The sequence below is a fragment of the Sinocyclocheilus rhinocerous genome, unplaced genomic scaffold (assembly GCF_001515625.1).
Source record: "Sinocyclocheilus rhinocerous isolate Xijiao unplaced genomic scaffold, SAMN03320098_v1.1 scaffold975, whole genome shotgun sequence".
NCBI lineage: Eukaryota > Metazoa > Chordata > Actinopteri > Cypriniformes > Cyprinidae > Sinocyclocheilus > Sinocyclocheilus rhinocerous.
The window spans coordinates 833,061-855,628 of NW_015628726.1; the positions used below are offsets into that span (position 1 = coordinate 833,061).

At 35.8% G+C, this 22,568-nt stretch overlaps 2 protein-coding genes and 1 long non-coding RNA gene across 4 annotated transcripts in view; 1 reads left to right on the plus strand and 2 right to left on the minus strand.

Annotated features, from left to right (window-relative positions):
• LOC107738392 (1-phosphatidylinositol 4,5-bisphosphate phosphodiesterase gamma-2-like) overlaps positions 1 to 12,739 on the minus strand; it is a 21,942-nt gene extending 9,203 nt beyond the window's left edge. The window contains exons 1-22 of the mRNA XM_016550147.1: positions 12,583 to 12,739; positions 10,970 to 11,172; positions 8,737 to 8,889; positions 8,027 to 8,120; positions 7,877 to 7,924; positions 7,702 to 7,786; positions 7,077 to 7,160; positions 6,774 to 6,817; positions 6,610 to 6,670; positions 6,375 to 6,476; positions 6,178 to 6,296; positions 5,990 to 6,075; positions 5,704 to 5,821; positions 4,845 to 5,013; positions 4,664 to 4,759; positions 4,471 to 4,554; positions 4,192 to 4,373; positions 2,696 to 2,896; positions 2,421 to 2,540; positions 1,349 to 1,529; positions 506 to 574; positions 53 to 162 (exon numbers count right to left, since the gene is read on the minus strand). Coding sequence (XP_016405633.1) covers positions 53 to 162; positions 506 to 574; positions 1,349 to 1,529; positions 2,421 to 2,540; positions 2,696 to 2,896; positions 4,192 to 4,373; positions 4,471 to 4,554; positions 4,664 to 4,759; positions 4,845 to 5,013; positions 5,704 to 5,821; positions 5,990 to 6,075; positions 6,178 to 6,296; positions 6,375 to 6,476; positions 6,610 to 6,670; positions 6,774 to 6,817; positions 7,077 to 7,160; positions 7,702 to 7,786; positions 7,877 to 7,924; positions 8,027 to 8,120; positions 8,737 to 8,889; positions 10,970 to 11,153 — 2,390 coding nt within the window. The 5' untranslated portion in view covers positions 11,154 to 11,172; positions 12,583 to 12,739. The remainder of the gene's footprint in view (positions 1 to 52; positions 163 to 505; positions 575 to 1,348; positions 1,530 to 2,420; positions 2,541 to 2,695; positions 2,897 to 4,191; positions 4,374 to 4,470; positions 4,555 to 4,663; positions 4,760 to 4,844; positions 5,014 to 5,703; positions 5,822 to 5,989; positions 6,076 to 6,177; positions 6,297 to 6,374; positions 6,477 to 6,609; positions 6,671 to 6,773; positions 6,818 to 7,076; positions 7,161 to 7,701; positions 7,787 to 7,876; positions 7,925 to 8,026; positions 8,121 to 8,736; positions 8,890 to 10,969; positions 11,173 to 12,582) is intronic.
• On the plus strand, positions 12,121 to 14,628 carry LOC107738393 (uncharacterized). The gene is made up of 3 exons (XR_001639874.1): positions 12,121 to 12,244; positions 14,372 to 14,446; positions 14,552 to 14,628. It is a non-coding gene; the product is annotated as an uncharacterized LOC107738393 (long non-coding RNA).
• LOC107738391 (TLD domain-containing protein 1-like) lies at positions 13,938 to 18,227 on the minus strand. Of its 2 annotated transcripts, none has more exons than XM_016550144.1 (8): positions 18,149 to 18,227; positions 17,800 to 17,962; positions 16,871 to 17,101; positions 16,355 to 16,499; positions 15,788 to 16,186; positions 15,596 to 15,714; positions 14,554 to 14,736; positions 13,938 to 14,468 (listed from the first exon to the last, which is right to left on the minus strand). In XM_016550144.1, exons 2-8 carry the CDS (start codon positions 17,956 to 17,958, stop codon positions 14,352 to 14,354), a joined length of 1,353 nt encoding a protein of 450 aa, XP_016405630.1. In that variant the 5' UTR covers positions 17,959 to 17,962; positions 18,149 to 18,227; the 3' UTR covers positions 13,938 to 14,351. The 2 variants fall into 2 exon arrangements, with proteins under 2 accessions (XP_016405630.1, XP_016405631.1); XM_016550145.1 differs by having other exon boundaries at positions 14,370 to 14,468; positions 15,705 to 15,714.
• Positions 18,228 to 22,568: the final 4,341 nt, after the last annotated feature.

Sequence of the window (22,568 nt, forward strand, 5' to 3'; positions counted from 1 at the left end):
AGGGTAAATAGCTATTATTGCTTATTATCTACACATTTGCAAAGAATCTCACCATCCATTTGCCTCCTTGGTCACATTATGGATCAAAGCGCCCTTATAAAAAGTGAGCTCATCCGTCCGCATGGCCCTATAGTCATAGAGGGCTTTCACCGTGCTATGGGGCTGCAACACATCAAAATGAGTTCAATCTTGTTACAAATCTGCAACAGCACTGAGGCAGCCCAAACAAGCCTTCAGCGGTTCAAAGAGTGTGAAGACTAAGATACATTTTCTTTAAAGGGAATTTGTGAATTACGTTCGAGCTAGAAACATGAAGCATATATGGCATACACACTAAACATAACATTGCTCGTTTAGCCAGGCTGCATTTCCTCTTTCGAGGCGATCAGTTTCCTACGTGAGAGAAAGAGATAGCCAGCGCCACCACTTCCTCCCCAGCCCACACGAGATGACCTCTTGCGCATGCTAACACGCAGGCGCTGTGTTTGCTCTTCAAAGTGCTTACCAGAGACGGCTCTATCTCGTTGGCCTCCACGTACTGTTTAGAATCATAAAGTGAAGCAGATATGGTTATCTGAAAAGACATAAAACATTTCTTAGACTTTTCTCCCCTGCACATTAGACTTAAAACAAGCAAAATCTATACATTTAGATTTAGAAAACAGCTATTGTGTTTTTGATCAAATGCAGTCGTGGTTCTCATAAGATGCTTCTTTTAAAATTAGTGGTGTAAAATCAAAATGAAATAAAAAAAATTTAAAATACATTAATCAGACATCATGTTCGAACAATTAAGCAGTTAAGGTCCTTATTTAGGTTAGTCGCTCTTTCAGGCTGTGACACTAGGAAAAATGTACTTTGTGGTGGAAGGATGCATAAACGTGTAATACTAGCCACAGGAAGAGGGCAAAAATACATTAGCATAGCCTCAGGAAGTGAAAGAAATTCTAAATAAAAAGAAAAATAATTATGTTTTAGTATTATATGTCTTACTAAACATTTATATCATACAATGGCACTTTAGTGCATATTATACTTCTGTTAAATCAGAGCCTTTGGCCTGAACTTTGATTGGAAAAAGCAGAAGAGACCAACAGAGCTACTAGAGATGAAAGCATGCAAGTGTAACATGCAAACTGTGACCTTAGCAAAGGAAGAGGTGCACATGCCCTTGTTCACTTTGAAGAGTGTGTACAGATGCTGCACACAAAGACAAACTTTTGTACAATCATTGCACAGTGTTCAGTACAGCCCGCAGTTGACAATGTTTTAAGTGAACTCTAGAAAACAAGTATCTTGTCTGCTCTGCCCTGAAATAGAATTGTTTTTATGTTGCTTTATTACTTACCAAACTGAAGCGTTCCACCAGTTCTGGTGTGACCGGGTAGCGCAATTTAATCTTTCGATACAGTGGTTTCTTTCGAAAATAGTCCACCAATTCCAGCAGGCTCTCAAATTCGCTGGAGGTGCCCAGCACGTACATAGATCCCTCTTGGTGTATCCGACAGTGCTTCACAATCCCTTCACCTCTGTTTCAGCACCCATAAAAAAAATAAACTCTATGAATTACAATCATTATTACATTAAATACCACCACCAACAAGCTATTGTGAGTCTTCAGGCAATTTTTTTTTCTAGAAAATAATTTGTATATATATATATATATATATATGTGTGTGTGTGTGTGTGTGTGTGTGTGTGAGTGAGTGTGTTTGTGTGTGTGTAACTAAATATATATCTATATATCTAAATAAAATACCACAAATCTCCCATTAAGAAATGCGCATAAGAACATTTAATTTCCATCTTAAATTCACAAATCATTGACAATGCAATGCTGTGGCAAAAAACATATATCATTTAAACTTAAATCTGTTCAGGTAAAATAAATCTCACAAATGTTGATGTTTAGATGAAACATGACCTTTCAACATTTGAGTTTCAGCACATAAAATACACACACAGTTTTTTCTCTTTATCCAAATAATAAATGGTTCAGGAACCATCCCATGATCCACATCATCATTTTTTGTCTGTTTTTTCATCTACCAGATGAAAACCATAGGTTCAATCACTTATAAAACATATAGCACATCTCTCCTCAACAAACCACATGATTCAAAATATGATGTAGACGGAGAACTTAAGCATTTGAGTTTATTACTATAGGTTATGTTTTAAAAAGCAATCTTAGCAAGCACTGTTACACTGTAAAAAAGGATACTGTAAACAAAACAAAGATGACTGGAGTATGTTTTACAAGAAAATACAAGTTTTCTACTTCAAAATTTCACATTTAATTCAATGTTTTACTTGACGTTTCTTTTGAATTGATTTGGATTCAAAATTCCTGAGTGAAAATTGTTTCTACTCCAGACTTTTGTCAGTGTAATGAGGAGAAAAAAAACAAAGAGTAGCACCTGAAGGTGATGGCGTAAGAGTCTGAATCTTCTCTCTGTCTGATGAGGAAGGCTCCATCTCGAGGGATCCTCATGAGATAGTCCTCCGCCTCTCCCCGACTCAAGTTACTGTAAAACCAACTGAAGACAAGAAAACCACAGTTTCACGTCTACGGTGTGTCTGCAGATGCTCGTGAGCGTTAAAAGAAGCTGTCTAAGTGGTTTTCTACAGCCCTGCTGGCCGGGATGTGGTAAACACCATGAAGTTTGTTTGTGTGTGGCAAGTATTTACTTACCCTTCTAGCAGGTGCTGGTCTGGTTGAGGCACTAATTCAGTGAGGCGCAGGTTAAAATCCTGACAGCGGAGAAGGTTGTCTCTGTAATACTGGATAAGCGCGTACACACTGGGGAAGTGCAGGTTGTCTGTGAGGAAATAGACAGTGTGGCCTCCTTCTAAGCAGGAACGGATTCGACAATGTTGAACTCGTCCACCGCGCCTGTAAGGACCACACTGGGAATTTATTTAAATGTGCATTTCCGTGCATTTGTGATGAAAAAAATACATAAATATATATATTAACATGAATCATATGGATCATTCTTGTTAAGCAACACTCTCTGAAACCTATAAAAATGTATTGTAATGAAATTATTTCTATGAAATGGTATTTCTTTCAGAAGCTAGTCGACCTCAGGCATGGAAATGTATTATTTATGACTTGATTAATTACAAAACTGAAGGATGATGTCATTATTAAAAAAAAAAAAACTTTATACAAACGGGAATTGTTTAAACTAAAGTAGCTAAATCAATATGGTAGAAACTACAGTAATACATAACTTATTTAAATCTAATTATATAAATTCAATTATATTAATATAATTTTAATTTAATTTAATTTAAAAGGCAGTTCACTTACAAGAGAGTGTCAACTTGACGTTAATTGTGATATTTTATTCATCCATCTTTGAAATTTTGATAGTCATACTTGATATTATCATACATATTTTTTTTAATAAAAAAGAATGAATCAAATTCAATGCTAAAATGTAATGATGTTTGTATTGTTGTGTTGCCCACCCAATATTATGTCACTTCCTGTGTGATAATGTCATATCACAAATTAAGAAAAAACTGTTTACCACAGGGACAAGCTCAAATAAAATTAATAGAGTAGAAATTCCTGAAATATATGACTTATTTAAATTAGCATATCCATATGCATTTTTTTTTTTAATCTTTGAAATGTTTATATTATCATACTGATTTCTGTATTTTTAATCAGATAGGATGGAATATTTTTTAAATGAATTTAATCCATTGTTTTCCCCCATCAAATATTATGTCAATCCTCGTGTGGTTAAGAAAAATGTGTCTTTAAGAAAAAAACTTTTTGCCACAGGAACATTTTTGCCACTCAAACTAAAGTAGTAAAATTATTAAAAATTTACCCCACGTTCACTCAATTGTGAAATTGTGCTAAATGTTACTAAGTAACAGCACTAATTGCATAAATAAGTAATGTCACTAATATGATTTTGATTCCAATCGTTAACAATCGCCAGATTCCTTCTATATTATTCAATATAATAAAACATATACAGTTTGACAAGACATGAAAATGTACTGTATAGCAAGACTGACCCATATAAACTGCATATTCTGCTTTTTCCCTATTTCTTCCATTTGAAAAGACTAAATTAAAGACAATAAATAAAATAGACAGAAAAAACGAAATGGAAAACCATCCCTCCTCCCTCTCTGAAGAGTATAAGAGCAGGCCTACATTACCAGAATGAGAGGGTGCAATCATTGACGAAGGTGTCACTCTCCCGCACCAGAAATGTCCCGTCAACTCCACCCGAATCTGCACAATATTCCTGCAGCAGTCTCTCGGCTGTCTGTCTGCCCTCTGACATCCGCCCGTGAAACCAGGGCTCTGACTGATGAAGCTCTGTACCACCCTGAGATGACTGAGGAGAGGTGATACATTTGAATTACAGTTAATGCCCTTAATTTTGGGCATTTTCCAAGTGAATCTCATTCTAAAATAGAGTCTCAGTGATTCACCTTTCCAACATCCTCCTCTAGTTCATTCTCCTCAGCATAATACAATGTCTTATTCCCGATCACGCAGTAGTGCTTGTACCATCTCTGAACATGGAGACAGTCACACAGAAATTACAATCATAATCAAGTAAGGAAACTGGAATAAGATGAAACAATCACACAAGCCGTGACAATGTTCACTGGACTTTGGCACCTCATCGATTGGATCCCAAATGAAGAGCTCTCCCTGCTTATCTCCTTTCCGTAGGTCCTTTTTACTAAAGGTCTCATCAATATTCAGTTTCTTGTGCTGCATGAAAAAGCGAGATTGCATGGCTTTGGATTGCACTGTAAAATCAAAGACATTGCAGGATTTTCCAGTGAAGCTTTTCTACCTTGATGATGATCTTGCCCTTCAGTTGGGTTGGTGACGGCAGTTGTTCCGCTTCTGGTTCCAGCAGCTCGGTCAGGAGCTTGTCTTGGAAAACATCTTTGAACACCTGAGCCATCATTTTCTGTTGCTTGACGTCACAGTGTTCTTCTATAGACAGCACCACAGGATACCTGCCAACAGTGACATGTTCATAAACATAGTTCAAAATACTACACATTTCCAGATGCATCAATTTAATTTTAATTATTTTGATTAAAAAAATTACTTATACAAGTATAACAAAAAAAAGTAGACAAAGTGAAGGAACTTTTTAAAAAAAACATGTACAGGTCACATTTAATCTCAAAATCAAAACAAAAAAACAAGAAATGAAATTTTGCATAAAACAATGAAAGCTATTTTAAGGACCATTTAGATTTTTATGGATTATGACAGTATTCTCATTATAAATAGGCACATTTTAACCCAAAATTCTTATTCTCGTAATGTATCCAGATGTTTTACTTTTGAGATTTTGTTGCAAATTACAAATATTCTCAATGGCATTCTCATTAGATTACTTTAGTGAATCTGAAAAAATTTAATTACCATAAATGAAAGGTGGTACAACAAATATCACCCATGCTGTATAACACTTTACATTTAAAATAATATATCATTGTTCATTATTATTTTTTCATGTGGCAGTAATGCAAATTTAGAGGTAATAATACAAAATAATATATATATATAGCTATGTTCTTGAAAGGTTTTGTAAAATTCATTTCGCCTAACAGCGTGACGTTCCCTCTGTTAGGCGAAATGTATTTTACAAAACCTCACAAATAAATGTGTGAATGTGTGTGTTGTTAATGACTAACTCAGACGTTGCAAAAGCATGATCATTGATGGCCTTCACCACATCCTTAAACTTTATCTTGGAGGTCATGGTCCGTCCATGGTATATGACAGGTTCTTCTGGACCATTCCAGCAGTCCACTGCATTGGAAAAAAGAAACATTCAGGTCATCAGACTGACTCCCATTGATTTCAGAACAATTTTGTCACTGCAATATCAATGCATAAAATGAAGTAGAAAAGGACATGCATTCCTTTAAAAGAGTATTAAAAAATATTTATTTAAAAATTAGGGCATGGTTCACTGACACTCAATACAGCGGCAGCCCAGCCTCAGGCAGCGCACATAAGCTTCTGTTGAGGACTCACTGCGCAGTTGATCTCCAGTCAAATATCTGTGAAAAAAAGCAAAACACATGAAGTAGCACAGGAAGTTCATCATGAAGAGGAGAAGCTGCTGCAGGTGTGTTAAGAGCATGAAGAACTGCAGCACTGACGTGTTGTGAGAAGAGTTGATCCAGTAGTGTGACAGAGGATTGTTCATGTCCAGTGGGCAAATCTCAGAGAACTTCTCATCCCAAATCGAGTTCTCTTTGGAGAAGAGAAAACTGAGGAACTAGAAAGACAGAAAGAAAGCTCTCGAAACACATCACTTAAAGTAAACATACAGTAAACAGATCTCTATAACCTGTACCTCTTCAACGGTAAAGGCTGGATCGTTGGTCTTCCTCATGGTGTCATCGATGAAGATGGTCATAAGCTCTCGGACTTGATTCAGATTGTTGGCCCAAGTCTCCTATGAAATAAATTCACAGTATTTGTTTGTTTGAAACTAAGTGTTTGAAATAGTATTTAAATGAAATAGATATATTTGACTGGTATAGACAGTATATATATGAACAGATGAATGGATGAGCAAAAAGTCTTACTCTTTGATGAAATAAAAGGAATCTTTGAAAATCACAGAGTTGAATAGGCTGATCGCCGTTACTGCAGAGAAAAACATACCAAACACTCAATAAGAATGAGAACATTAGCATGACACACATTTAAAGAACTGCTTCGATCAAAATAATGTTTGGCCGTTTCTTACCCCATGATGAAAGCACACGACTCCTTTTTAAACTCATCTAGAATCTGACAAAATGACAAACAACATACACTATAGATGATGCTAGAAAAGTAAAGACTTTTACATTTTACAATCCTGTTCCTTCCTACTGAACTTCCTATTCATCAAAGAATGCTGAAAAAGATATGTATTACAGTTAAAATGGCAATATAATTTACAATATTACTATTTTTACTAGACTTTATACATCTTAAAATAATCTTACTGATCCCAAACTTTTGAACGGCAGTGTATATAAAGCGCATTTTATTCAGCACTACTTACCATCTTTTGGTTTTCAAACATCAATAGATTGTAGAATTTGTGAAATTGCTCAAAATCCAGAACTTCTTTCTTTGCTCCCACCGTCTTAAAATATAAAGTTGACACTTTCAGAGCGATTAGTGAAGTGAAGTGACATGTGACCAAGTATGGTGACCCATACTAGGAATTAGTGCTCTGCATTTATCCCATCCAAAGTGCACACACACAGCAGTGAACACACACACACACCGTGAACACACACCCGGAGCAGTGGGCAGCCATTTTTTGCTGCGGCGCCCGGGGAGCAGTTGGGGGTTTGGTGCCTTGCTCAAGGGCACCTCAGTCATGGTATTGAAGGTGGGAGAGAGCGCTGTACATTCACTCCCCCCACCTACAATCCCTGCCGGTACGAGACTCGAACCCGCAACCTTTGGGTTACGAGTCCGACTCTCTAACCATTAGGCCACGACTTTCCCCATTAGAGCCATTTACTACACGTCTTAAAACAAGAAAATGTAAAACACAGACCATCATCTGCAAAACTTTAGGAGAGGAAATGTTCCCACTCAGCTGCCATAAAGTTTTTCATATGATGCAAAGCATATACTTCCGTCAAGATAATGTGTATTCAATGTGTCATTCATACCCCAATTCTGTCCTTCAAAAAACGTCCACCTGGTACTTTAAAGTTCATCTGTGGCAAAAGAGACTTGAGCTCTTTCAGGGTGATGCTGTGAGAGAGAGAAAAGGAGCAATAACGAGGTGAGACAGAAACAAAAGTGAGACTGGTTGAGAAGAAGGTGAAAGAGAAAGAGGAGAACCTGTTTTTCTTTGTTTGATCAACCGAGTACATCTGCTTCCTCAGCCAACTACAGTAGAGGGAAAAACAGAGAATGAAACAAACACATGATTTGTGTTACGGTTTATGGATACACAAGGTACACAGTGTGTGTGTGTGTGTGTGTGTGTACCTCTCTATAATATCTGGTGTGTGAGCCACCAGTGTCTCTTGTCTGAGTAACTCTAGTCCTGTCAGCCATTTCTCTGCATCCTCCACTGAATCAGCTGTGGAACAGCAAATGCTATCAGCGCTAAAAACAATGCAGCTAGCTTTTTCTCTTCAGATCATTTTAGGAACCCATCATATTCTTCCTTTGTCAGTCATTTTTTAACCAGGCAAAGAATAAAATCTCCATCAACACAGGAAAGCAAAATGCGGTTTCATATCAAAAGAATCTAAAACATATACTGAAAGAGAGGAAGTGCCTCCTTGAATAGTCTATTATAATACTTACAGTACCCTCTAAAAAATGCTGGGTTGTTTCAACCCAACTTTGGGTCAAATATGGACTAACCCAACTTTTGGGTTAAAAATGTAATGTAAAAATGTAACCCAATGGTTGGGTTAGTCCATATTTGACCCAAAGTTGGGTTGAAACAACCCAGCATTTTTTAGAGTCACATGCTACAGTATAATTATCTATCACGCACATCACACATTACAGTATATATATTCATATCTCATAATGAACGTTATGCCAGCTGTGTCTACAAAATGTTATATATTGTTTATTCTATACATTGTGCATATTGCATATTACACTTGGGCATATGGTGGAATGACAATAAAGTGATTTAATTAGAGTTAGAACATGTAATATGTATAAAAAGACACACATACCCCCCAGACTGAGAGTGTTGAGAACAAACTGAGAGCCATAGAATATAGTAAAGCATGAGTTCGGGTCTGTATATTTATCCTTGCTGTCCTTGAATCGATCAAAGTCTTTGGAGTTTTTTCCTGGTCGTACTTCCCGGATCTCAAAAAGGTCCACTGCAAAAATGAGATCGCAACATATAACGTAAACATATACACGTACTCAGATAAACTGAGAGTATTCATCAGCCCGGATTAGTGATGTCATTGTTAACTAAAATTATTACAAATAATTAAATGTTTTGTTATTCTAAATAAAGCTAACTAAAATCAAATAAATTATAAACAGAGGAAAAAGTTCAACAAAAAACTTCAAATGTTGCCTAAGTGGCCACTAACTGAAATAAAATAATAATATAATTTTAGTGCTTCAACAAAATAATTTGAGGCACTAAAATTACTGAAACTAAACTGTAGCTGAACTTAAATAAAAATAAATTTAAGCCAAATAGAAATATGAAAAAACTAATAACAAAATTATTAACTTCAACTAAACTTAAAATGAAAACTGAAAATAGCTCATTCAAAACATATATAATAGTATATAAATAATACTACTATACCTCTGGCCCAGATTTTATAAAAAAAAAAACCTGATAATTCTTCTGGGCAGGTGTTTTGAATTCATAAATTGATGTCACTATATGAATATCTTAAACGTGTGATAAGGTGCATGATGTTGTCATAACCAACAAAAGTAAGAGTATACACAGTATAAAATGCACTAGTCATGTATAAAAGAAACTGTGGAAACATTAGATGGAGAAGAATAGAAAAGTTGCCAAGAAAGTATGTGGGAACTAAAAGAAAAACTGTGAGTGGCACTTTAGAGGGTGAGAAACATGTTGAGATAAGTGTGATGGCACTACAGTCTCCCACAATTACTGGCAACCACCAAATAGTCACACCCAAGAAGTGTTCTCCTACAAGATCATGGTACCATATGTGTTAGAATTGTTGCTGCCCATGGAAACATTAAGACAGCAAAGTAGTTCACTTGATTTTGAGACACAGCCCATGACTACTGTCTGAAATAAGCTCTCTGTTATTGCACAGATCAACCTGAAATGTTAATATATGATGGTCAGTTCATCTCACTATCCCCTGTTATATGTGAGATGATTTTTATAATTTGTTTTATTATTTATTTAACTTTTTATTTATCAAAATTGTTTTTTAAAAAGTCAAAAGTTTTCCACAAAAATATTAAGCATCACAACTTCTGACGGATAAAAATAAGAAATGTTACTTATATTAAAACAGATATTTTAAATCGCAATTTAACATTTCACAATATTTCAGTTTTTTTATTGTATTTTTGTTGCATCAAATCAATGCATTCTTGGTGAGCATAAGAGTCATTTTCAAAAACATAAAAAAAAAAAAAATCTTATCGATCCCAAACTTTTGACCGATAATTTAAATCATTCAAATTTCTGTAGAAACAATAACCTACAAAAATATAAAAAGTAAACCCACTTTAACATGTTTTTCCCTTTAAAATAAACATTGCTTTAAAATATAAATTGAGTATATACAGTACCTTGAAAGCATTGAGTACTGCAAATATTGTCGATAAATTTTGTGATGATCCTCATTTATTGCTTTGGATAAAATCACCCGCTAAATGAATAAATGTTAATGCAAAAGCCACTTGGTTTGATATAATGCAAAGCCACTTCGTATGGCCACATATTTGTAACATTCAAAGTGAACAATCACTTTTAAATAATAAAATACTGTTTTTAATTGCCTAGTTAACTTTAATCCTAAAGTTCCTGTAGCTTAAATGCTAAAGCATGACACCAAAAAACACCAAGGCCATCATACAGATGAAAACAAACAGCTTAAATGCAAACTTTTTTGTGTTCAAAATTAACAAAATTTGTATAATAAGCCAGTACACCATGAATCCATTTTCCAAACCGTGATTTTGCCTTATTCTGAATCACTACGGTACACCTATAATAAGTGTTTATATTCGGACTATTTTAGACTGGTTCGGGTAGGTACCGCTGCGGAGTAGCCCAGTACCTGCGTGATTCGTCATAGACATAAACAGAGAGAAGTAGCTCCGGCTACAATGTTCTTCCGCAAGACGCATGCAGTTCTGTTTATTAACCGCTAGAGCGCCAAAAGTTACGGACTGTAGCTTTAAGTGTAAATGTGAGAAATGAGCTCGAGGGAAGACACTCACACACTCCTTCTGTCTTGTTGGCGGTCCGCGTCCAGGCCACCTGACGTGTCTCCATGATGACCTGCACAGTAAGCCTCTCCATCCTCTGTCTGTACACGGTCATCACTATCCCCATCTCCAAGTCCCGCTTAATGAGACTCTTCTTGTACTCGGTCAGGTCTCCCTGCTGAATGCGGCCCGCCATCACTGCCGTTGGCCGCACACTGACAAATACAAACGTCCACAGGAAGTTACTTATTGCAATCTGTGAGGCAGCAGGTACACTTGTAGTCTCATGACACTTACGTTGTTACTTATTTGACAGGTTCCCTTTATTTACAACCGAATGTTAAAAAATGTCTGTACTTTGAATATCAAAACATGGTGGTCTATTTCATATTCAGATATTCAAGATACTGCATGGATCAAATAAGTCATTAAATAAACAGTTCACCCAGACATGAAACTTCTGTCATTATTTACTCATCTGTTTCAAAATATGTATGACTTTCTGTCTGTGTTTTCATTGTCCATTCAATGTTTTGGACCACAGTGACTTTGATTACATGGACAAAATTGTTGAAACATTCTTTAAAATATTATTTTTGTGTTCTACAGATGAAAGAAAGTCATACAAGTTTGGAACGACATGAGGCTGAGTAATTAAAGACAGAATTTTCATTTTTAGCTAAACTTGCATGGAAGTTATTTTAAGGATTATACAGTAACTGTTCATAGGTAGCAACAACAGAAAGGCAACGTCAGTGCTGTAATTTCCCGACCATGCATGTGACATGCCGGCTCTGATAATAGAAATTATCACCACCTAAAGAGGAATATGACAAGCAGTTATCTGTGACTAAACAGTGCACCTTTTAGAGTCAGTTTTACAAACTGTTGAACCATGGTAAGCAAAATAGATGTTTCATGTCTGGTTCCCCATAGAAGCCAATATTTGCATTGCAAATGAGTAGCTGAGTATGGTGGAAGTGTCCCAAAGCAAGTCCCTCTTTAAACGTAAAATATTAACCCAGTAAACTCAATGTGGTTTCCATTCAGAAACCTTTGTATATCCCCCACACCCTCCATTCTTCCATTTTGAGCTTTCTGTGTGAACGAGACAGAGAAACCACTCTCTTTCCTGACATTTAAACGAGCACCAAGATAAAACTCTCAATAATAAACCAAAAAAATCAATGTAGGTTGACATAAATAAACACGAGATAAGAACAAGCAAAGATCTGTTGCTCTGCAGCGTAAGAAAATGAATCTACCACATCCGCGCTTGTCTTAACTGTAAGTACAATACGTAATTGTTTTCATTAACAATAAGAGGCTGTGGACGCAGGCACACCTGCTCTTGCAGAATTAACTTTTTTTGTAGACCACTGAAACTGTACAGAACAATTTAGCACATTATTTATTGTGCATCTTTTTGCAAATGTAGCTTTGATGTAACAGTTTTCCCCTTAAGAATGAATAGAGACTGACTCCTATAGTTTTATAAAAGTCCTTAAACTTGATCACTGTATTTTTAATAAAAAATGTAAGCCCTTAAATTAAATGTATACATACATAAACAACTACTGTAACACCCCGTTATGTAAATATCCAAATAAATAAAAAATACTTACCCAAGTTTAGAGAAGAAAATCAATGACCACGTCGAAAACCACCTCCTGTAATCGAACTAATTCTCATTTTTAAAAATAAAAAATAGCCTAAAGAATTAGAATTTTAAAAAAATAAATAAAATAAAAATCTATGATCAGTCTAGTCACAATGTGGTCAGTTCCTCTATTCGCTAAACAAGGAAGTGAAGAGAACGTTGTAAGAATTTAAAAAAATCTATGCAAAATCCCCAGGGAAGAGAGGGCGCGTGTGCACTACTCTGTCAAACTTTTGTATCCTAGTGCAAATGTGAAATGTACCAAAAACGCGACATCTTGATGCAAGAAAAGCGTTTATTTCAATGACGGGTGTTCAGGTTGATGAAAGACGCATGTTGCCATTGTCGACGTCATCATGACATTACGTCTTTTTCTCTAGTGTATTGTATTCTGTAACAACCTTTTAATGACTCTGTCAAACTAAATGTTTGACTCTAAATGCAAACTGAATGCCCAAAAGCAGTTTTAACTCTAAAAATATAAGCATATTTAAATAAAGTTTGAGGTGAAATGAAAACGAAAGCACCTGTTTTGGGCAGCTGGGCGCTGGCTGGCAGAGGAAATTTGATCGAAATTATTTGAATGATTGAGTACCCAAAAGTTTGTTATTTCTTTAAACACGCGAATAAGAAAAGGCTTCCGCAGACTATAAAGTAAATTTTGTATTTAAGTCCTGTGCTTTCCTTACCCAGCGCTACTTTTCCAGTGCATTCCACTGTTCATTTGCATTCAGAAAGCATGAAAAGGTCACAGACGAGAAGAGGCAGTTGGGTTTCATCTATAGTGAACAAGTGTACGCGAAAACTACAAAATATTACCATGATAACTTACTGTAAAATATAACTCGCTTCTTCCTGAAAAAGCTCAATTGCTATATACCAAAGGGGTTTCACTAATGATTCATTTATTGATGTTGTAGGCTGATATAGGATTGTTAGTGGTTACATAATATGAATAACTCAAAACACCCTAAGCAGCAAACAATAAAGAGTAATCTGCATATTTTATTGATGCATGCTGGGAACTCATGCAGGCCTACAGCATCTATTAGAGTTACAGTTTCAAGTTCATTGCACAAGATCCTACCACTCTGAATTGAATAAAAATGACTGCACTCTGAAAACGCATAAAATAGAGTAGAAATGGCAGAAATTATTGTGATGAATCAAACAGACGGAAACAAAACACAAAACTGTCCTTTTTATTACAATATTATTTATTATGGTTTTGTAATATTATCATGATGAATCTTTTTAAGACAACTGTTGGAATCTTGACCTTTCTTTTACATTTTCATTATGAGAAATGAATATTTGGGGGAAACAATTCATAAGCAAACAAGTATGTTTTAATTTTTCATTTAATTAATGAATCTTCCAGTTTACAGACAGTAAATGTATCAGTCAAGACAGAATGCAACCATATAATATCCAGATACTTGATGAGAAATGTAGACTTCAGTCACACATTGTCAATAATCAGTGTTTAACAGTATTTGACAGAATGTCTTTGTGTGCACATTTTAATTATTTCACAGAAAGCAGGAAACCAGCTCCTGGATTTTGCATATTAACATAAAAACTACACTGTATAAACACCTCAATAAGTGGTTTATAACAGTGTGGTTTCTTCTATATCTATTCTAGTGTAAAAACACAAACCAAACCAAACACTGAAAATAAATACTGCTGGTTTGATCTACACATTGTCTTCAACTTTTTTTCCCTTCCTCACTATCCCTCATCCTCCTCAGGTTCTCGGAGCCCTTGGCTGTGCAGGGTCTTCCCTGTCATTTCCATCATGGCCTGTACTTCAGGATCTGCATCTAGTATGCTTTTCTTCTTCTCATCCTGAACGTCAACACAAACATTTTTTGAGTCATAATGCTAAACCCAAAAATACAAAATTCACTGTAGTAACACTACTGTCACAGACCTGCTCCTGTTCTTCAGGTGGCTGCCCAACGCCCCACACCTCCACAGTGTCCAGTTTGAAGTCCTCGTCTCCTGAAAGCTGAGAACTGCCATATGTGGTGCAGAGTGGTCGAGCCCTACTGTGGCCGTGTCCAAAATCGCAGTCCAACCACAAACCGAAATAGCCATGCTGACCACCCATACCCTAAAAAGACAGTTAACTAAATTTTGCCTTGCTCCATAGTGTTGTAAAGCCTTAAACACTGTTTAAAGAAATAGTTCACCTAAAAATTTACATTTTCTGAAAATGTACTCACCCTCAGGCCAGCCAAAATGTAGAATTAGTTTCTTCACTGGAACAGATTTGGAGAAACTGAGCATTGCATGGCTGAATGGGTGCCATCAGAATGAGAGTCCAAACAGCTGATAAGAACATCACAATAATCCACAAGTAATTCACACGACTCCGTCCATCAATTTATTTCTTGTGAAGTGAAAAGCTGCATGTTTGAAACAAACAAATCCCACATTAAGATTTTTTAAATGTCAAACCATTGATTTCGGCTAAAATACGAGGGCTCTATCCGTAATATTGCTTCCTCCAGTGAAAAAGTCAACTCGTCTGAATCTGGAGAGAAATATGCACTGCTTACAAGCGAAAAAAGTCCAAAACAGTTCTAAACAAGTATGTCAGTGTATTGTGATGTGAGAAGACAACAGGGGACAGACTTTTTTTTCACTGGAGGAAGTGTTATTATGGACAATAGATTATGGAAAGTTAAAACACCTTGATGGATTTGTTTCTTACAAACTTGCAGATTTTCACTTCGCAAGACATTAATTTGATGGACTGGAGTTGTGTGGATTACTTGTAGATTATTGTGATGCCTTTATCAGATGTTTGAACTCTCATTCTGATGGCACGCATTCACTGCAGAGGATCCATTGGTGAGCAAGTGATGAAATGCTCAATTTCTCCAAGTCTGTTCCAAAAAAGAAACCAACTTGATGGCCTGAGGGTGAGTAAATTTTTGGGTGTACTACTCCTTTAAAATGTATCTCACCAAGCCATTCGGCAAAGTCTGCTGGCCCTGGTTCAAGTACATGTAATGATTGTTATAGCCTGTGCAGGTGAACACTCTCATGTAGGGAAAAACGGAGAAGAGGAAGCACCTGGAATCACCTAGTGCAAAAAGAAGAAGAAACATTAATTGTAATGCATAACACTGTATATAGTTTCTTCTTTCCAAACTCACCCTGGAACTGAGGTTTGACCTCCCAGCTTTGAGACACAAAGCCCCCGAAGATATGCCCCGTAGTATCCTTTACCAACATGACAGTGGGACCTTTACTTTTGCAGTTGCCCACTAGTCGGGTGAAGCTTTCCCCGTGTATGTTTGTGGAGAACAGCAGCCTCCAGCGGGCACTGTGTCCAGCTGGCAGCTGAGGTGACAGGAACATCAGAAGAGGTATATTCAAGAGACAACGGAGGTCACTCCAGGGAGCATACCGACACGGGGGCAACAGAGTTGGGGGAGGACAGGAGGGCAACCCAACTCCTAGACCCTCACCAATCAGGAGTTCCAAAAACATGGCCATTGCTGGGATCCGGAACAGCCAGTCTTCCAGACAAGGAATGTCACACATATTCTGATCTATAGAAGCAACAAGGACTAATTATATTAAATAGATTTCTTGGTGTGCACTATATCTGTTGGTTACAGATTAATTCACATTATTCAAAAATACACTTCATTTTAGACTTACTTTTTCATTCATACTATTCATTTTAATTTAAAACAGCGTTTGTTACTGCTACAAACCTGGAGATTTTAATTCTGAGGTCAACTGTTCTGCCAGAAGCTTAACACCTTGAGGCTCATCACTCATGCGATCTGGTTGCCAAGCTCGCAGATTCCCCCTGTGGGCTAGAGTCTGCACTGCAGCTGAAACCAGGTCTTCCATAAACTATTCAATAATCATTATTATTATTAATCCATATTACGATATCATAGCAGCAAGAATGATTAAGAAAGTGAACTGAGATGCTTCATTGTTTGATAGCGTTTTCTGGGTTTAAATGGTCATCATGAGTGGTTTATCTGATAAAAAAATCAAATATGATGAAAATCTAATAAAAATTAAATTTATATAGAAATATTAAAATGATTAAATATTAATACTACAAAAAAATGACAAAATCACATAACAAAATTACTAAAACTTAAACCAAAAATAAAATGAAAACTGAAAAGAAAAAAAAGAATAATATAATATATAAATAATACTTAACACTGATACTGAAACACTTTATATAATTAGATTTTGTTGATACTTACATCTCTGATCTGCTCGGTTGTGGTAGCAGTAGCCTTTGCACCCTCTGCCATTGCCAAGACCAAAGGTGCACGTTCCTCTGCAGTTCCTCTAAGAATATCTGCCAGGAAAATCACCAGCTGCTCGTGAATTATCCCATCACCAGGGGGCAGTGGCACTCCTGGATCAATGCTGTGCATGCCCTGGAATACTCTCTTTATCATTGATTCTGAGGCCATCTTTCCCATTGTCATCTGAAACAATTAAAAAGAAAACTGAAAAAGCCATATCCATGTATGTTAAGTGAGGGTACAGACATGCAATCCAAAAAAATATAAGTTTGAATGACTTGCATCTGTTCACCAGTCATAACATTTACATTTATGTTTGTTATTAGATAATCTGTAATACTCTTCTGCCTTTTTACAAATAACATCAGGCAACATTTACTGTAAATGTTTATCCAATAACAATACTCAATTATTTATAGTTGTTCCTTTGATGAGAAAGTAATTACTGTATGTGGTAAACTTGGAAATATTTGGGCATTTTCTAAAATCAGTCACCATGTGGTTTTTGAAACATTCAGTTCAAGACAGTGTTATTTTAGTATCATTGAATATTATTATAGTTTTTATTAATATTTTGATTTTATTTTTCATTTTAATTTTATTTAAAGTTTCAGTAATTTTGTTGTATGTTTTTGTCATTTGTATTACTTTTTTAAAAGTCTATAGTTTTATATTTATTTTTGTTTTAACTATAATAACACTGGTTCAAGATTATGTCACACCGGGACACAAAATCGTTAAGAATAGTGCTATGCATTCTTCTCTCAAACTAACAATGACATAGTTATCAACAAACCTAGTAAAATAACTTATCATACAGACTGCAGCAATTTAAGTATAAAGGATCTAGTTCAAAATATTATGATGTCACAGCTGCTCACCTTCAGCATGTCTAGGGATAAAACCTTGTCCGTTTTTCCAGATGAAACAGAGGATCCAGTTCCATGAAGCCTGTCAAATATCCCCTCTATAACAGGTCTCTCATCCGGACGAAAACGAGCCAGTCGTTTCTGCGCTACAACACTTTCGGCGTTCCCCATCACCCTAGGGGTAAACGAATGAATGAAAAAAATAAAGGAACTAAATAATAGAATTTAGTGTCACGGACACAACGGAATACATAAAAGGCATGCCTAGATTCAGCTGCTGACTGAAACTAAAGTGCTCATGGAAAATTTTGAAATACAGTGCACACTTGAATTATGAAAGACTGAAGTGAGATTTTCAGACCTGTCAGCGGTTCAGTTTGACATTTCGACGATGTAAACAAAACACACACACAAAACGATTTCCTGGTTCCGCACTACATCACGCGCAGAGGACCAATGAATGGAGAGAAACTTCAGTGTCAAATCAGTTGGGAAGGATAGCATTCACTTGGGTGCGACGGAGACAGAAAGACAGGCTATCATATGTAATGAATGAATCTCAAAACTTCACGGCAACGCAAATGAATGTACTGCACAGTGCGCATGCGCATCAATCACCCGCCTAGCATGGAGGCTTGTTGAGTTCTGTTCCAGTGCTCAGGGCTGAGATTCTCTACTGCTGTGAGGATTCCTTACTTCTCTCAAGTCAGTGGAAGCTGATCATTAACTGTAAAATGCATTTGAAATATATATTTCAAGTTAATCCTTTTCTTTTGAACTCAAAGAATCATGACAAAAAATAAATAATAAACATATTTCAAAAACATTTTTAAAAATCCTACTGACCCTAAACTTTTGAACAGAAGTGTGATTCATTGTTTTGTGAATTTAGATCAGTTCAATTAAACTACACGTATTATATGATATTATATTATATATCAAAAAGCATATTTTTTTTCCACAGAACGCTTAACATTTAATGAAAAAAAAAAATTCTGACACTATAAAAAATACTTACAAATAAAATTCATAATTGGCTGGTACAAATCTGACTAAACTTTTTTTTTTTTTTTTCCTTTTTTGATTTTGCAGATTAATTTCTACCCTGAATTTGAGGCATTTTCCAGACAATTTAGCACTTCTGCAAAACCTTCATGAAGCTCTGGAACATTCAAGAGGGGGCTGGTTCCACCCCACAGCTGAACATACGGTCGGTGAATGATGGGAGGCTCTTGTTCTAAAGAAGAATGTATTATATTATTTTATAAATGTGTAAAAAAAATATTGCTATTTTCAAATAGCTCCAGAACTTTCAACATCTGTGGTCAACAACATATGAGAGCATTGCAGGTTGGATTGCTGGGAACACTGTTGGTGATGGGGACCCTATTCACCAGCAGGTTAGTGACAATTGGAGCACTGAGCCAGGTTTGGCTGGTTGGAGTGCATCTTGTTAGCACATGACAATGGCAGCACTGTGCCAGAGCATGAATGGTTCACAGGAACATTGAGAAGTGACCTATTCACTCACTCTCAATGGGTGCCCCTTTCTTGTCCCAGTTAAATCCCATCTTCCTGTTCATCCAAAGCCAGACTTAACCAAACTAACCAGTCGTCCCTCATGCCATTTTCGCTAGATTTCCTGTACTCTTAGGCCCAGATGTAAATAAAGATGCTCTGAAACATCGGAAAACTCTGTAATTAGGCAAAACAGCAGATCATTGTGTAAACCCTGCCCTCCAATTAATACTTTTATTCAGCAATTTATCAAAAGTAACAGTAAAGATTTTTACATTATTACAAAAGATTTCCATTTCAAATAAATCCTGTTCTTTTGAACTTTCTATTTATCCTGAAAGAATATGCATTACTGTTATATTTGCAACTAGCAACCACAAACATTTTAAGCAGCACAACTTTGATAATAATAAGAAATGTTTCTTGAGCAGCAAATCAGTATGTTAAATGATCTCTGAAGGATCATGTGACACTGAAGACTGGCGTAGTGGTGCTGAAAATGAAGCTTTGCCAGGAATTTTGCAGGAATAAATTTTATTTGTAAATATAGGTTATTTTAAATTGTAACTATTTGACAATATTACTGTTTTTATGGTATTTTTGATCCAAAAAATGCAGCCTTGCTGAGCATGGAGACGTCTTTTATTAACCCTTAACATTTAAACGCTAGTGTACATTTCTCTTTTGTAATATTTATCCCAAAACAATCACCACATGACTTCAGTAATGTGTGTGGGGTATGAAATACGCTTGAACTGGGAGGCCTCTGGAATGCAGGAAGGATCCGAGCAGAATAGCTGGCAGTGGCTTCCTTGTGAACAAGACGCCAAAGAATCTTCAGAAACATGTCCACACACACACACACACACACAACATTCTTGCTCTCAAACACACATTCTGTGTGACAGCGAATTGTAGGAAAGCAAGCAAGCCAGTTGTCAGAACATGTACGCCTCTCAAAGCCCCATACTAGCCTATCTGTCTGACTGTGTGTTTGCGTGGCTTAAGACATTCTTGAAGACAAGATCAATACAAAGGCTTTCCCTCTGCGTGAGGAGAGACTAATTAACATTCACATGTAATTTATCTCATTAAAGTAGTCCCCAAAGTCACTCAGCAAAACCTGACAGTCAAGCTATCCCTGCTGTTACAAACACACAGCTAATAGGCGCAGTGCTGCTGCTAGCATGATTAAAATGCTTTTTAGCATGTTGCTAAAGTGTTTGATAGGTGGTTAATTACTGGCCAAACTCAAAAAAGCAAGTATGGATGCACTGATATATTATAATTCTAGCCAATAACTGATAAATAGATATTAAAATGTATACTATTTTGTCTAAATTCATTAAATATAAAACACTAAAAACTAAAATAAGCATTTTAAATGTGAAAAGAAATTTAGGCACCACAAAATTATAATGTATGGTATGAAAATGGATATTAATTGTTAAATTTGATGAAGATTGCATTTAATAGTGTTATTCATTTATGCTTTTAATTATTAACTAAGTGTTCATATTAACAATATTAATATTGAGTTCAATATACATTTTTTTTTATGTTTTTGAAAGATGTCTCTTATGCTCACCAAAGCTGCATTCATTTGATCAAAAATACATTAAAAACAGTAATATTGAGAATTATTAGTTGAATTTTAAATAACTCTTTTGTATTTTAATATATTTAAAAATATACTTTATTCTTGTGAAGACTTATTATTTCTTGTTATTTATATTTATTATTATTATCAATGTTGAAAACAATTGTGCTGCTTAATATTTTTGTGGAACCTGTGGTATTCACGTTTTTTTTATTATTAAAAGAAAGTTCAAAAGAAAAGCATTTATTTTTGTAACATTTTAAAATGTATGTCTATGAATTTTAACACTTTTGTAACATTATAAATGTCTTTACTGCCACTTTTGATCAATTTAATGTGTCTTTGCATAATAAAAGTATAAAGAAAAAAAACTTTTGAACGGCACTGCAATTGAAATGTAAAAACAGGGAAAATGAGCATGTACAATTAAATATAAAATACTGACGTTTTAATATCAATATATTAAAAAATGCCAATTTTATCATTTTGAAAAGTAAAAACCCATCTCTCTTATCGTCTGTAGCATGAACTGTGCAGAACAAGTTACATGCCAAAGTTTAATTCTAGTAAGGCTAAGCTCCACTGACCCAATTTGACCAACTATTAAGACAACACACACACGCAGATCTTCCACAGGCCCCAGTTTCAGCGTCTACATTCCTGCCCCACGTCTCTCTGTGCTACCAAAACTCAGCGTCATAAAAGCAGCCTGGAAGAAGCTTATAGATTATGGATTAAGCAATTATGCAGTTGGACACAAATCTGTTAGACTAAACGCAAGGCAGGGAGACAAGGAAGAGAGATGGGGGGGGGGAGAAAAGAGGAAAAGAGGTTACAACAGAGGGGAAAGGGTGGTGGGCAAGGTTTTTGGGGGCCATTATTGACAGGCTTTGGAGCAGAGCAGTTTGGCGTGAGGCAGCCTGACCACAGCGGTGGCCATGACAACCCCTGGGACTCCCCCATAAGCCCTCTGGGATTGTTAGCATTCGTGCAGAAGAGCGATGCAGACCTAAGCGATGCAGAAGTCAACTCATTGACCGCAAAACAACATCAAAATATGGAAGCTTGATTCCACCACAGGTGGTAATTGTGACATTTGATCTCATTATTCAGACTTTTTTTCCTAATTCTAAGTTTATATCTCATAGTTTTGACTTTTATTCCTCACAAGTTGGATTTGTGACATGTTAACTTGAAATTGTGGATCTAAATTCTGAGAAAAAAGTCAGAATTGTGATATAAACTCATTATGAGAAAAGTTATGAGAAAAAAAATGAAATAAAAAAAGTTGCAATTACCTTTTTTTTTAATCCTGTGTCAGGAAAAAAATCAGATATACGAAATATACTCAGAATTCAGAGAAAAAAAGTGAGAATTGTGAGATATGAACTCATAATTCAGAGGGGGAAAAAAAGTCAGTTGCAAGATATAAACTCAAAAATCAGAGAAAAGTCAGAATTGCGAGTTGCAAACTCAGAACTGCATGAAAAATGTCAGAATTCGGAGTTTATGTCTTCCAATTATTAAATTTTTTCTTAGAAATCTCATTTATATCTTGCAATTCTTTTTTTTTTGTTGTACAGAATAAAAAAAAATTAAAAAAGGTAATTGCGACTAAAAAAAGATCAAATAAATTGTGAGAAACAAAGTCAGAATTGAGATA